The 17067-nt window shown below is 40.8% G+C and overlaps 1 protein-coding gene across 2 annotated transcripts in view; it reads right to left on the bottom strand.

Annotated features, from left to right (window-relative positions):
• cacna1g (calcium channel, voltage-dependent, T type, alpha 1G subunit) overlaps window positions 1-17067 on the bottom strand; it is a 360201-nt gene that overhangs the window by 302025 nt on the left and 41109 nt on the right. For both annotated transcript variants that reach the window (XM_072242528.1, XM_072242529.1), the window contains exon 3: window positions 2859-2956. In XM_072242528.1, the coding sequence (XP_072098629.1) occupies window positions 2859-2956 (98 nt within the window). The remainder of the gene's footprint in view (window positions 1-2858; window positions 2957-17067) is intronic.

Below are 17067 nucleotides of genomic sequence, written 5' to 3'. Positions count from 1 at the left end.
GTCTCCGACTTGAGAGCAGCATTTTGGAGGGTGAACCCATGGAAAGCATCTGGCGCAGATGGGGTACTGGGTCAAGTACTGAAGACCTGTGCTGATCAGCTGGCTGGAGTGTTCCCTGATATCTTTAATCTCTTGCTTTGGCAGGCTTCAATTATACCGGTCGCTAAGAAAGATGAGGTAGAGTGCCTCAATGACTATTGTCCGTAGCACTTACATCAGCGACTTGCAACCTGTGGGCCATGAACTCCTTGCTTAAAGGTATTGGTCCATGGTGTAAAAAAGGTTGGGAGCTCCTGACTTACATTCACTGTGCTGAAGTGTTTTGAAAAGTTGGTGACGAAGCATATCATCTCCTGCCTGAGGAGTGACTTGGATCAATTCTATTTCATTGGCTCTTCACTCAACCCTGGAACATCTGGATAGTGAAGGTGCATACACAATGATGCTCTTCATTGACTGCAGCTCAGCATTCAATACTAAACTTCTCTCCAAACTAATCAATATGCTTCAAGACCTTGGCCTCAATGCATCCTAGTACAATTGGGCCTTTAGATTTTCTCATTTGCAGACCCCAGTCGGCTCAGATAGGCAACAACATCCTGTCCACAGTCACCATCAGCAGAGATGCATGACAATACTCTGTGCTTAGCCCCCCCGCCCCACCATTCTACTCGTTTTATACTTATGACTGTGTGGCAAAGTACAGCTCCAATGCCATATTTACATTTGCTGATGACACCACTGTCATTGGCTGAATCAGAGGTGATAATGAATCCATATACAGGAGATTAAAAATGTGACTGAGTGGGGCCACAACAAAACCTCTTACCCAATGTCAGCATGACCAAGGAGCTGATGATTGACTTCAGGAGGAAGAAACCAAAGGTTGATGTGTCAGTCCTTATTAGGGGATCAGAGGATCAGCAATTTAAAATTCCTCAGTGTTATCATCTGTCCACGGTCAGGCACATAAATACCATTAAAAAGAAAACACAGCAGCACCTCTACTTTCTTAGAAGTTTGTGAAGATTTGGCATGCCATCTAAAACTCTGACAAACTCATACAGATGTGGGGTGGAGAGTATTTTGGCTGGTCGAATCATGGCCTGGTTTGGAAACACCAATGCTCTTGAACAGAAAAAGTAATGGATACAATTCAGTCCATCATGGGTAACGCCCTCCCCACCATTAAGCACATCTTCATGGAGCACTATCGCAAGAAAGCAGTATCCATCATTAGAGACCCCCATCATCCAAGCCATGCTCTCTTCTCGCTGTTGCCTTCGGGAAGGATGTCTGAAAGCCTCAGGACACACACCATTAGGCCTTGAGGGGATAACTTTATTCAATTTATTATTGTCACTTAGCTTGTTTTATTTTGTTTCTTTATATTAATTGTGAAAGTGAGTGAATCTTAGAGTGTATATGGGTAACATATATTTACTTTCATAATAAATTTACCTTGAATTTTTTGGACCTTCCTTCGATTTATTGCTATCATTAATTTCTTTTGTCACCTATCAATGAATCACTTTACATTTGAGTTCTGGTGTTTATTTTTTGCAATTTATGCACTTTTAAATGCCAACTATTGCCTATTTACTATCATACCTCTCAATGTATTCTCCCAATGAACTACAGCTTTCATAATCCTTTCATAATCACATTTGTTCAGATTTATCAGAGCTACAGACACAAAATGTTGGAGGATCTCAGCAGGTCAGGCAGCATTTATGGAGAGGAATAAACAAACAGCATTTCAGGCTGAAACGCTTTGTCTGGACTGGAAAGAGATGGAAGAAGCCAGAATAAGAAGATGGGGTAGGGTAGGAGGGTAAAGAGTACAAGCTGGCAGGTAATAGGTAAAACCAGGTAAGGGGGAAGGTGGATGGATGGGGAGGGGTGATAAAGTAAGAAACTAGGAAGTTGCAGGTGGAAGAGCTAAAAGGCTGAATGAAATGGAATCTGATAGGAGACGAGAGTTGACCATGGGAGAAAGGGAAGGAAGAGAGGCACCAGAGGGAGATGATGAGCAGGGGAAGGAAACAGAATGGGTAAGAGGGAAAAAAGAAAGTGGGAGGAGAGAGAAAATAATCAAAATTAGAGAAATTGATATTCATGCCATCAGGTTGGAGTCTACCCAGATGGAACATGAGGTGCTGCTCCAAATGAGAGTGGCCTCATCCTGACTAGAGGTGGCCATGGTAGCCATTCTGATACTGATGTATCAGAATGGGAATAGGAATAGGAAATGGTTAGCCACTATGAAATCACACTTTTTTGGCGGATGGAGCAAAGGTCAAGTGGTCTTCCAATCTATGTTGGCTCTCACCGATGTAGAGGGAACTGCACCGGGAGCAACGAATACAGTAGATGATCCTGACAGACTCATGTGTGAGATGTTGCCTCAGCTGAAAAAAACTGATTGTGGCCCTGAGGGTGGGGGTGTAGGGGTAGGTGCAACACTTGTCTTGTTTGCAGGAGTAAGGGTCAGGAGAAAGATCAGTGGAGAGGGATGAATGGACAAGTGTGTCACAGAAAGCAATCCCTGAGGAAAGTAGAGACAGGGTGGGGGGGGGGGAAGGTTTGCTTAGTGGTAGGATCCATTGAAGATGGCAGAAGTTACAGAATATGAGGGCTTATGGGGTGGTAAATCTCACCACCCGTTTTCCCCCTTAAAGATATGGTCTTTTCTTTAATATAGAGATTTACCACATATTCCTTCATTTAAAACATTCAGATTATTGGTCGGTGGTAATTAGAATCTTCACATTTAGCTGTCTACACATCAGCAAATCAAATAGATTAAATATTGAGTGAAAAACTTATAAGTCTTACTGAGGAAGAATTATACTTACTAGGAACTCGGTTAATGGCTCGTAGTGGTCTCAGGACCCTCACAGTACGGACTGCTGATAGACTGACATTCTGGAGGTCCAGTGAATACTCTAACATACTGAAAAGCAAATGAAATGAAATCATTATCCAAACTGTACCTTGAATATCGAAAAGATAACTGTTGTAGGACTTAATTCAAGTTCTTCCCATCAGAATCAAGTTTATTATCACTGACGTGTGGATCATGCAATTTGTTATTTTGTGACAGTACTACAGTGCAATACATATAAAGATTTACTATAAGTTGCAATAAGAAATACAAAACTATAAATCAGTGGTTGCAAAAATAGAGCAAAATAGTGAGGTCGTGTTCATGGACCATGGTGGGAAAGCTGGTGCCTATGATGGATTTGGCTGAATTTTCAACCCTCTGCAGGTTTTCCGATCCTGTGCATTGGAAACACCGTAATAGACGACGATGCAACCAGTCAGAATGCTCTCCATTTTGAGAAAAGCAACATCATTTAGGCTACCTTAAACAAAGAGTCCTGTAAATGGAAATTATGCAGGAAATTCAGAAGCTTAGTGAATGGGAAAGAAAATGAAAGTCATTGTACGAGGTGTCACATTTCAACAAACATGATACAGATTTGGAGACATCTTTTTTATTTTCAGGTGCCAAGTTTTATTGGATGATCACCTGGAGGTTTCATCAAAAGAGCTTCAACCTAAATCTGCCCCTCTCCATACATTTATCATTGATCTATCCTCCCACAGTTCTCATCAGGTAGGAAACCTCACCCACCCGCTTTCCTCCTTAAAGATATGGTCTTTGTTTTTTTTTTGCATTGTGATTTACCACATATTCTTTCATTTAGAATATCCAGATTATTTATTTGTTGTAAATAGAATCTTCACATTTAGCTGTGTACACATCAGCAACTCAAATAAATTAAATATTGAGTGAAAAGCTTATAAGTATTATAAATGATCAGTAAATTGTGTTGTTATCATTCAGGGTGATCTATTAATGGTCAGATTATCTGGTTAAATAACATTGGTTAAGAGACAGATGTTGTCTAGGACAGTGCAGAAAACTCCATTGCTCTTTTAAATAATACTGTGTTATCTTAGACTGATTCTAACACTTAACCACATCCAATGGATGGTGTCAAGATCCTTCATTTATTGAGTCCTGAAGCCTTTTGGATTATAAGCATAGGACTGATAAGCAAGTCATCCCAGACTGATTTTTTTCTGTTTATTTCTTTGGAATAGAACTGGAACCCAGAGTCTTGGGTACAGAAAGAGAACTTCTACCCACTAAACCACACAGTGAAGGGATTAGGACCAAGTCAAACAGATGGGCTTTTAGGGAAACTGTTATTGACAGAGGAGGAGGAGGAAGACAAAATGGTTCTAGATGAATAATTAAAGAGGCCAGTTGCAGTTGTTGAAAGAAATAGCCTCTGATAGAATAAAAAAGAGTGGGGAATGCTACTGACTATAGTGAGTGGAAAAATTGGGAACAAAGAAGGATGGGGTGAGCTATTTAGGGGAGATAATTAAGATGTAGAGTTTCATACATTAGCGGCAGGCAGAGGGGCCAGGTATTTTGTATGCATATGAAACTAAGCAGCTCTGACGTGAGCAAGGTTTATAGGACAAAGATCGGACCACACAGAGCTGAATGCAGTTTTGGAGTGGAAGTAGCTGGCAAGCATTTTAAAGTCATTGAAGATGTAAAAAGACCATATCAAAAATGCAGAAACAGCAAGCAAATGGTTCACAGTGGGAAGAAGGAAGGCTTCACAGGGGCTGGGTGTATGGTCAAAAGTCAATAAAATACTGATAATACACTGATACAACTCAGGTTTAATTCAGTTAGAGAGCTAAATGAGACTAAAAGAAGCTACAGAAGGTTGAAAATCTAGTCAGTTCCATCTTGGTCACTAGCCTACAAAGTACTCAGGACACCTTTAGGGAGCAGTGTCTCAGAAAGGCAGCGTCCGTTATTAAGGACCCCCAGCACCCAGGGCATGTCCTTTGCTCACTGCTACCATCAAGTAGGAGGTACAGAAGCCTGAAGGAGGCAAACACTCAGTGATTCAGGAACAGCTTCTTCCCCTCTGCCATCCGATTCCTAAATGGACATTGAAGCTTTGGACACAACCTCACTTTTTTAAATATACAGTATTTCTGTTTTTGCACATTTTTTAATAATCTATTCAATATACATAATTGATTTACTTGTTTATTTTTCTCTCTCTGCTAGATTATGTATTGCTGCTGCTAAGTTAACAAATTTCACGTCACCTGCCGATAATAATAAATTGATCCTGATTCTATTTCTGATGTACTGATGTCAAACTGCAATAAATAATAATGCAGGAATATTGTGTGAAACACTGTGTATCCAGTCTCTGATGAAAAGAATATTCTCTTTAAGTCTATGTAATGATATATTAAGATCTCATTGAGTTGGACTCAAAAGAGAATGTTTCTTCAATTTCAGTTTAATTGATATTTTTTCAGAAACTTGGAAATGTCCAGTGATGCAGTCAACAACTCTGAAATTGGATCCCATGGATTTTCTTCACATTTCGACATGTTTGATGTTCTGTTAGTGATAGCATCTCAATAATATTTGCTACCATATGATGTTTACAGTTTACAGATCCTGTTTACAGTTACTGTTCTATATATTTGCTAAGTATGCCCACAGTAAAAGGGCTGTGTGTGGTGACATGTATGTACTCTGATAATAAATTTTACTTTGAATTTTACTGGTTGCTGTCATGATCATGCAGGAAGATGTAAATTCAGCACTTGAACAACTCTACTTGTTTACATTTGCACTATATTTAGTGTAAATTGTCAAAATGTTCCTGGCTAGTCATGTTTGAGAAGAGTTCCTGAGACTTGCTTTCAAGCACGGACTATTTTGCTTCCATGGTAACCATTGGTACTTAACCATGAAATAACACTTAACATTATTTTTAATTTCTATTCCAATGAAAATACCCGAATTGCTCCAATTATTTGCAAACTTTAATTGCAAATACAACCAGCACCTTTGCAGTTAATGAATTCCATGATTATTACATGATGTAGCAGCAGTTGCAACATAGGCAAAGAAAGTTGTGGGTCTTGGAAGTAAAATCTAGGTTTGTGCACTGACTGCAGTACTGAGGGAGTGTAGTCAGTGCACGAGTCAATGAAGTTTCTCAAGCAAGATGCTTAACTTGTAGCTTGCCTGTCCTCTCTGGTAGATTCGAAAGAACTTGTATTGTTTTGAACAAAGGCAGTTTGCCTCTACCTAATATTCTCCTCGGGGGAGGAGAAGATGGCGGCGTGAAGCAGCTCGCGCGACCACTCCGAAATGATATCATATTTGTTAATTAGGAGACCGTGCACAATCCTGATTTGATGGAGATAGACGTGAGAAGCACGGAGGAACATCTGGAGAAACTACTGAAATGCCTGCTTCACTGCCACTGCTACTGTGCGATCCAGAATCTCCGGAGGGGAAGGCCCCAAATCCTCAGCTTTGCCTATTGCCTGTTGCAGGAGCCAGGGTTGAAGTGCTCGGCAGAGATGGTGCTTGGTGCTCGATGTCGGAGAGCTGGTCGGAGGCTTGAAGTTTTCGGATAGACGTAGAGTTGGACTGTGGTCAGGTGCTTCCAGGGTGCTGCATTGGTAAGTTTGCGGCACTGGAAGCTCACGGCAGGGAGTGTTTCTCCCTTCAACCATCTGCATGAGATGATGGGACTTTCGAGAGACTTTGACAATTTTTACCGTGTCCATGGTCTGTTCTTCTATCAAATTACGGTATTGCTTTGCACTGTTGTAACTATATGTTATAATTATGTGGTTTTTGTCAGTTTTTTTAGTCTTGGTTTGTCTTGTGTTTCTGTGATATCACACTGGAGGAACAAATTATATCATTTCTTAATGCATGCATTACTAAATGACAATAAAAGAGGACTGCGTGTCCGCATAATCTAATCTAATATTTCTCCCTCGGTTAACATCACCTGAGTGTGATTAATTGGTCTTTGGTCATTCTGGTTATTATTCTTATGTGGCTACTGTAAATTAAAGTGTAAAGAATTAAATGTAACCACCTGCCTTCATGAACCACTTATATTTTCCTCATTTGTGCACAAAAAACCCTAAAATCAGCATATAAGGGAAGAATACAGAGAAGGAAACAGAATGGAGGGGGCAGAGTGAGGGAGGGAGGGGAAAGAGAACAAATGGGGCAGAGAACAATCAAGAGAGAGTGGGAACAGGAAAGTGAAGAGATAAGAGAGCTAAAGGTCAGGGGATTGGGAGAGAAAGGAGGAGGGAACTGAGAGTAGCATGAGTGTGAGAAGCCATCATTACTCATGAACACTTTAAGCCTTTTAACAGAGGTGGACCAGCACAGGAAGGTATGGTTCGAGGTTGAATCTAGTAACCTGGCACATCGGCCATTCACCTCTTACAGGACACTTCAGCGCATGCTGGGACAAAAACAGTTCTAGTATTTAAACCAGTCTAGGATTCAATCATTGTAGCTTGGATGGCTGGGTTTAGAAAATCTAAATTAAAAACAAAGGGAAGAGGTGAGGGGCAGGATAGAAAGAAGGTGAGTGAGAAACAGAAAAGGAGAGAAAGGAAAAGTTATATGAGGGCGGGTAGTGAGGAATTCGGAAAGAGTGTGAGAGACTAGAAATGGGGAAAGGGGAGTTGATAAGGATAAAAAGATAAAGGGGAATTGAGAAAAAGGAGTGAAAGAGGAAGATAATGAGAGGGTTAAGAAAGATACAGAGCTGGAGAGATATGGGAACGAGGGAGCAAAAACCACCTACACATTATTTCTGGAATGCAATGTTGGCAAGCAGAGCAACAGCTCAAAAAACACGACAGATTTCTTGATAGAAACAGCAAGAATATTTTAAGAAAAACAGAAGCTGATTTTGAAAGGCAATTGAAAAGAACAGAACCACAGATGCTAAAAATTTGAAAAGAAAACAAAATGCTAGGGTCACTCAGAACAGGAAGCATCTGTGGAGTGAGAAATATTTCAGGCTGCATCATCACACTTCGGGCTACCAACAATCAGAAATCAGTTTCAGCATTTTTACCAAATCCCAGAGTATTACTGTGTGTAAATATATGAATTAGGATCAGGAGTATGCTTTTGGCCCCTCAAGTCTCTACCATTTGATAAGGTCACAGCTGATGTGTTTGTAGCTGGTCATTCCGTTATGTTTGAATGGAGCCAATGAGTTTCAGTGTAGTACCTGATTACAGAGATTATCACAGCTAACTGCATTCCTGAAATGGAATGAAACTATCTGCTGGTCCAAAGATCCAGCACACGTATGGATTACCCACAGAAGCAAATGGCAGCCTCAATCCCTTAACAGAACATTCATGTTCAACTTTCTAATTGATGCCAGGGGAGAAAAATGATCAAAAATGTCAATTTAGTTACATCGTATTTTGCTCCATGATGTTACTGTGATATATTTTTACATATTTTAATATATTGAATGTGTGACATTAATACAGGTTTCTACTTCTGTATCTGGATTCTTCATATGGCGCATCTACCCATCTCAGACCATCTTGACCAGAATCAGAATCAGGTTTATTATCACCAGCATGTCACTTGAAATTTGTTAACTTAGCAGCAGCAGTTCAATGCAATACATAATCTAGCAGAGAGAGAGAGAAAAAAAAATAATAAAGTAAAACATAATAAATAAACAAGTAAATCAATTACGTATATTGAATAGATTTTTTAAAAAATGTGCAAAAACAGAAATACTGTATATTAAAAAAGTGAGGTGGTGTCCAAAGCTTCAATGTCCATTTAGGAATCGGATGGCTGAGGGGAAGAAGCTGTTCCTGAATCGCTGAGCATGTGCCTTCAGGCTTCTGTATCTCCTACCTGATGGTAACAGTGAGAAAAGGGCTGAACTAGCACTGCCTCTCATTGAGATCAGTAAATTTCAAGCCAAGTGTGTTGTACAGCTCAGTTCTAAACAGAACAGTGCTGAGTTGCTGCTGGAGTGCTCATATAATTATTTTGATTGAGGGTCAAATTTGATCATGCTATCTTTATAACTGCTTGGGTTTTATCATCTTTCTTACCTACCTGGCTAAGAAATTTCCAGAGCAACATACACAAAATGCTAGGGAAACTCAGCAAGTCAGGCAGCATCTATGAAAGTAAACAGTTGACATCTTGGACCGAGACTTCATCAGGGCTGGAAAGGAAAGAGGAGGATCCCAGAATGAAATGATGGAGGGTGGGGGGGGGGGCGTAGTTTTCAACCTGACAGCGAATGTTTACATGGGCAAACTAACAATGGATTCCTTATGAACAATGTAGTCACAGTATAACCCAAACAGATAAGCTGCCTGAGTTCTCAATGGGCTACTTGATGAATGAAGTCACAGGTTGATTCCCAGCCATGTTTGTTCAGGCTGTGACATCACTCTCTGGAAAAGTTTGCACAATCTTTTTATATATAAAAGCAAAGTGCAGATTGAGGCAATGAAGTACAAAGTGCCAAATCAGAATTTTGAACTTGGATTTCATGGAACTCTTGAGAGTTGAAGTAGACATTCTTTTGCAAAGCATAATGTTTCACACACTCTGAGAATGAATTAAATCCAAATTCTACACACCATCAGACACTGCGTATTAATCTAGAAATTCATTCTGATTCTTTTGGGCATGTGCTTACATATATACTAAGGTCAACAGTAAGGGCTATTCAGTACAAAGCAGACCTTAATTAGAGACTTGAAGCCTGAATTGGAAGCAGTTAAAAAGGACAAGCTCAAATGGTCAGCTGCAATGAAGTTTGAGATCTTGTTCTTCAGATCTTCTTGCAGTAAAACAAGCTTTGGCATTTGCTCCCCTGACCCCAATCTCCTTAAATCACAAAGTGGAATAACTACATTCACTTGCTCATCCACTTAGATGTTCCTGCAACCAATAATCTCATTTTAAGACACTTTATCTTGCTATTTCACAGTTTGTTGTCTTCTTGCACTCTACTTAATCCTTCATTGATTCTGTAATAGTTACTATTCTGTAGATTTGCTGAGTATGACCACAGGAAAATGAATCTCAGGGTTGTGCGTGGTGATATTAGCTGGCCGGTGGTGTAGTGGCATCTGCAACGGACTTCGAGACGAGTGTTCCCAGTTTTGAACCTGGCCGGCTCCGTGCACGCGCGCTTTCCATTCATGCTGGGTTGAGAGTTGAGCTAGCAACTCAGCCTGGTAAAAAACAGGCAATTGGTAAAGAAATGGCAAGGTTGCCACTCGATGTGCCGCAGGCCGCGGAGAGGAACAACAATGTGGTGACATATATGTACTCTGATCGTAGATTTACTTTGAACTTTATGCCATATAGCCAGGGCTTTTCTGATGCACAACAGTGTACTTAGCTTCTCCTTGCTTACTGGACCCATGTTTCAATCATTTGTTCCATTGCATCATTACCTACAAATCTCCTCCACCCAATTATGTACCAGCCTCTGAATGATACATTTAAACATTGCTTTGTCCATTGTTATGCCAGCCACTGATGAACTGAAACCTATCTTCTAAGTGTTCCCTATTCTTCAGCAATCAATTGACAAGCGGTCATTTTTAGATAAGATCTCTGGAAAATAGTTTTCATCCAGTTATCTTTTGCTATTTATTTCTCAGATAGAAACTAATTCTGAGATCTGAATGCACATGTGATAGATACTGATAAGTCAAAGAAATGCCTTCTCTTTGCAGCAAGCTTGATTCAGAACTATTTTAGGGTTTGAGCCTGTACTCTTAAGCCTACACTTGAATGCATTTCTGAGAGGGAGCTGCGATGTTAGAGAACTTACTGTTTCAGGAGAGATAATAAATTTTCAGATGGATGCCAAGAATCCTGTGCACACTTCCAAGACAAAAAGCTAGTCTCCTAGGGACCTATCCATTATTAATCACCTGACAAATAACAGCAATAAACACATCTGATCATTATAACATTATGGCTAGTAAGAATCTGCTGTGCATTAATAACTGTCCTGTTTTCTGCATTATGTTAAAGACTACACTGTAAAAACCTAATCTAGAGTATGTTGAGGGGTACATCCATGCCACACAGTCTGATTTCCACAGTCATCTTCTGGCCCAAGGCCTCAAAACCAAGCTGAATCTATATGAAATACTATTGCAGGAAAGCAACATCCATCAACATCAGAGATCCCCATCACCTTCTCACTGCTGCCAGCTGAGAGAAGGTACAAGAGCCTTAGGACTTGCACAACGGGGTTCAAGAACAGTGGCTACCCATTAACTATCAGGCTCTTGAATAAAAGGGAATAACTACAGTCACTTGCCCCATCATTGAGATGTTCCTACAACCAATGATCTCACTTTACGGGCTCTTTATCTTATTATCTCATGTTCTTATTATTTTTTGCTATTTATTTATATTTACATTTGCACAGTTTGTTGTCCTCTGCACATTGGTTGAACTTTCATTGACCCTGTTATAGTTAATTGATAATTGATAGATTTGCTGAGTATGCCTGCAGGAGAGCGAATCTTAGGGGTCTATAAGGTGACATTGATAATAAAATTTACTTTGAACTTTGAAAGGCAGCTGGTATGCAACTTCTACTTCATGTTAAAATAAATCATGCACAGGCAACTTCTATACCAAAACTTGGATGGGAAGCAAGCCAGAATCTCAAGCAATCACCTAAGCATTAAGTTACTAAATTTGGGGAGGGAAACTATAACAGTATAAGACAGGAGCTAAAGGGCGTTGATTGTCTGCAGCTGCTATCAGACAACTACTATATATCATGTTTGATATATAGTAGTTGTTTAAAAACTAGCTGATCGGAGTTCAGCACCAGCATTTTCTGGCGAACAGTAAGGAACATAGAACATAGAAATCTACAGCGCATTACAGGCCCTTTGGCCCACAATGTTGTGCTGACCATGTACCTACTCTAGAAACTGCCTAGAATTTCTCTAGCACATAGTCCTCTATATTTCTAAGGACAACGATGGCCTGAGAGATTCTAGTCAAGGAGAAACAGGAAGTGAGTGTAAAGTTTAGAGAACTTTAATCAGATTGGACCCTTGTGGAATATAAAGGCAGCAGGAAACTGGTGAAGCAAGTGATTAGCAAGGCCTTGGTGCGCAGGATGAAGGAGAATTCCAAGGTATTATATACTTGTCTTACGAAAAAGTGGATAACTAAGGAGTTGAAAAAATTGTGTGCTTTTGTTCAAGGGAGGAAGTGGGGATAATCCAGGTGATTATAAACTAGTGAACCTCACATCAGTGGAAGGAAAAGGTACTGAAGGATAGGATTTATGCACATTTGGAAATGCCTTGCCTGCTTAGCGAAAGTTAACAAGGTTTTGAGGAGCAAGCCATGCCTTACAAAAGTTGATGGATTTTTTTGAGGAGGTGACAAAGGAGTTCGATGAGAGTAAAGCAGTGGATGTTATCTACATAGACTATATTAAGGCATGGTAGGTTGACTCAGAATATAAAGGTGCATGAGATGCAGGGTGAATTGTTGTTTGGAGTTTGAACTGGCTTACCCATAGAAGACAAAGTTTGAGAGTTCCACAGGGATTGGTTCTGGGATCTTTGTTTGTGATTTGAATGAAAATGTAGATGGGTGGATTCACGCAAAACATGCTGGAGGAACTCAGTAGGTCAGGCAGCATCCGTGGAAACGAACAGTCAATGTTTCGGGCCGAGACCCTTCATCAGGACTGAAGAGGTGGGGGGAGGGTGGGAAGGAGAAGGCTGGTAGGTTCGAGGTGAGAAACTAGTAATGGGAAAGATCAAGGGGTAAGGGTGGAGGTGGGGAAGCAGGGAGGGGATAGGCAGGAAAGGTAAAGAAGGAGGCGGAACCATGAGGAAGTTGATAGGTAGCTGGAGGAGCAGGCAGAGTGAAACTGGGATGGGGGAAGGGAGGGGGAGGGAATTACCGGAATTACCGGAAGTTGGAGAATTCAATGTTCATGCCAAGGAGCTGGAGAATACCCAGACAGTATATGAGATGTTGCTCCTCCAACCTGAGTTTGGACTCATCATGGCAGTACAAGAAGCCATGTATGGACATATCTGAATGGGAATGTGAAGCAGAGTTGAAGTGGGTCGCAACCAGGAGATCCTGTCTGTTGTGGCGGTTGGAGCGGAGGTGCTCGACGAAGTGGTTCCCCAATCTGCGTCGGGTTTCACCGATGTAGAGGAGGCCGCACCGGGATCACCGGATACAATAGATGACCCCAACAGACTCACAAGTGAAGTGTTGCCTCACCTGGGTGGATTAGCAGGATTGTGGACAACACCAAGATTGGTGAAGTTGTGGAAAGACTATGAAAGAACACAGTAGAATATACTTCAGTTACAGATATAGACAGGGAACTGGCAGGTGGAGTTTAATTTGGGCAAGTGTGAGATGTTGCACTTTGGGAGGAGAAAGTATACAGTTAGTGACAGACTCCTTAATAGCATTGAGGTGCAGAGGGATCTTTGGGTCCAGGACAATAGTTTACTGAAAGTGGTTCAGCTGGATAAAGGAGGTGTAAGATATGGTTGCCTTCACTGGTAAAGGTGTTGAATATAAGAGTAACAAAGCCATGTTGTATAAAACTTGAGGCAGACAGCACTTGGTGTATTCAGTGCCATTCTGGTTGCCCCATTATAGGAAAGGAATAGAGGCTTTGGAGAGGGTGTTTAAGAGGTTTACCAGTATGCTGCCTGGTGTCGAAGCTATAAGCAAAGGTTGGACAAACATGGTTTGTACTTCCTAAAGCAGCAGAGGCTAAGTGGAGACCAGATAAAGTTTTTTTCTTTCAATTGCGGGAGGCGTGGATAAGGTAGACAATCAGAACTTTTTCCTCAGGGTAGAAATGTCAAATGAGAGCATATATTTCTAAGCTTGGAGAATGAGGGCCGTTTAAAGTTGACATAAGTGGTAATTTTTTACACAGAGTGATCAGAGAGAACGGTAGTGGAATAAGGCGGCCTGGTGGAGTTTCAGGGTTTTAGATAGACACATCATTATGAAGGGCAACACACAGAAAATGCTGGAGGAACCCAGCAGGCCAGGCAGCATTTATGGAAGAAAGTACAGTACAGTCAACGTTTCGGGCTGAAACCCTTCCGCAGCACTGGAGAAATCAGGTCAAGCGTACCTGTGAGTCATCGGTGGAGTTACTTTTGACATTAAACAAGAAAGCTGTGCAGTTGCCAGTATTATAATGCTTGGATTGGATACCTACTGTATACTATAATTAGAAAAAAAAGTAGGACATTTTATACAGCACTCAATTGCCTAAGAGTTTGCTTTCTTTGAGGATGATGAGCAACTGCCAGAGAGTTTAAAGGATACGTCAAAAAGAAAATACAAAGCCACAGTAACTGGATATTGCCATAAATTCATTGTTTGACACATTTGTTATTCATCCTCTGTGGTTTTGATTAATTGTATTTGGTTCATATCTTTTTTTTCACTATTACACAACCTAATGGAGGTATCTTGATATTAGAAGGCCTTGCATTCTTATGGCATCTTTTAAAGCATTCTAAGATTTTTTGCAACTAACAAAAATATTGATCCTTAATCAACTGTAATGTTCCATCACATAGCATCTTTCATACAGCAGTTTGTTAAAAAAAACCTCTTCATCTTTCATGAACAAGGCATCATTGGTAAGACCAGCAGTTACTGCTCTTTCCTTACTTGAACTGAGTAGGTTGCAAGGCTATTTTAGAGGACAGTTAAGAGTAAACCATGTTGGTGGGTTTGGAGTCACATATGCGATAACAAACTTTCTCACTTGAAAGGAACTGTGGAGCCAAATAACTTTGTACAAGGATCTGGCAATTTGGCTGTATTGTACTCAATAGTAATACTAAGTATTTTTAAAATTTGCTGCCATCAAGGAGAAGGTACAGGAGCCTCAGGACCCACACCCCCAGGTTCAGGAACAGTTATTACCCCTCAACAATCTGGCTTTTGAACTAGAGGGGATAACTTCACTCAACTTTATTCATCCTAACACTGAACTGTTCCCACAACCTATGCATTCACTTTCAAGGACTCTTCATCTCATGTTCTCAGTATTTATTGCTTATATATTTATTGAGATACAGCACAGAATAGGCCCTTTGACCCTTCAAGCCACGTCACCCAGCAGCCCATGATTTAACCCTAACCTAAACATGGGACAATTTACGATGACCTATTAACCTACCAAGTGGTATGTCTTTGGACTGTGGGAGGAAACCAGAGAAGCTGGAGGAAACCCATGCAGTCATGGGGACAATATACAAACTCCTTACAGAGAGTGGCAGGAATTTTATTCTTACTTCTTTTTATTTACAGCGAATGTCCACAAGAAAATTAATCTCGGGGGTGTATATGGTGACATGTAATAAATTTACTTTGATCTCGGCCAGCGGATTTAATCCGGTCCTGCAGATTGTTAGTCCAATAACTTTAGCAATCTTGATGATGGTTTAAATAGAGCACAACATAATAGAGCATATTCTGACTCACTGTATGAAAGCAATGCCACTGGTGTCAGCTTGCTAACAGGCTGCGTTTCACAAAAGAGATCACATCTGCTTTGAATCAACCACTTACATCATGCTATTTATTTTAAAAAGCTTTATTCCTGAAGGGGATTTTGAAGTATTGGACTGGGCAGTTTTCAGACAAATAGAATACCCTTCTGAAAAGGAGCATGAGACCGCAGTAGCACTGGCCCCTTCAATTCATGGAATCTACTCTACCAATAAAGTCACACATGATTTCATCTCCCTGCAGCTCTGGATCTGTGATTGATGCTCTCTCCTCTTCTCATGTTGTCAGGGCTTTAGGTGTACCACACACAGTTATGAACCTGTCCTATTCCTCTGAATCATGCTTGTCTCTCTCTTCTTGAGCAGTCTCTCCCAGTGACCTTGACAGTGGGTCTGCAATGATCTCAACTCCTTCAATTCCAGCTAAAGCATTTGCTATCTCATGCTGGTACTGCTCACTGGCTGACGACACACCAAATATCAGTCCCTCGTACCTATACACCCCATTATGCACAGTAAATGTGGTTACCTCTCTAGATTCTGGAGTTAGTTCTAGCTGGTGATAGCCCCATTTCAAGTCTAGTTTGCCAAGCACCGCAGCTCTATTCATACCCTGTAGTATCTCATCCACAGTTGGAATGGGATATCTCTCACAATTACTTCATTTGCCGTTCTCACATCTAGGCACATTCTGATGTCCTTGTTGGGTTTTGGTAAAATTACTACCGGGTTAATCACGGGAATCGGGCCTTAACTTTCTCTATAATGTCCATTTTCATTAGCTGTTCTTTTTTTTCTCAACAGCCTCCCTGAAGTTGTAAGGTATGTGTTTGAGTGACTGGGCCACAGGCTTTGCCTTTGGATCAATGTACAGACTGATCCGCTTGTTGTTCAGCTTTCCTGCCCTTCAAACACTTTTGGTACTGCAGCTTAAGTGACTTTTTAAGTGATTGACATTTTCTTCACCCAGTTTTGTAGCTGTTTCTCTACCTAGGAGTGGTTCAACATTGCCTTTTATCACGATAAGGTCTGCCTAGTCTGTTCTGTTTCCAATACGTAGTTTGCATTCAAACACCCCCTCAACCTCCAGTGATGTGCTAGATGAACATGGGACAGCTTTCTCTTCTGCTTAGGAGTATATGAATGGTACTTTATCTTGTCTGACAAGCTTTTCCCCCACACATTTTCACCCAACATATTACTTTTGGCTCCTGAATCTACTAACATCGCACAGATTTACACCCCTTACACAAAAAGTACTTTTATCAGATGACTCTGTCTCATTAACAAGGAATGCAAATTCCTTCTGTCCATCCTCAGTATTGTTCACTTCTTGTGTCCTAAATCCTTTTGTCCGGCATAGTTTTGCTAAGTGGTCTATTCCACTGCATTTTCTGCACGTCTGTCCATGAGCTGGGCACTTTGGGTCTCTACCCAGGTGATCTGCATTTCCACATCTGTAGCATTTCCTTTCATTTGTATTAGTAGACTATCTTCACTCCTGTCTATTTGCCATGTGTTGTGTCCTCATGGTGTGAAACATGGCACACAGTCTCCGGTTGAGTCCTTTGGGGTGACATGGCTGACAATTGTTCCTCTATCTTTTCACAT

Source organism: Mobula birostris, chromosome 24, assembly GCF_030028105.1.
Source record: "Mobula birostris isolate sMobBir1 chromosome 24, sMobBir1.hap1, whole genome shotgun sequence".
Classification (NCBI taxonomy): Eukaryota; Metazoa; Chordata; class Chondrichthyes; order Myliobatiformes; family Myliobatidae; genus Mobula; species Mobula birostris.
Note: the sequence above shows the minus strand (reverse complement) of the source record. Positions and strands in the feature narration are given on the sequence as shown.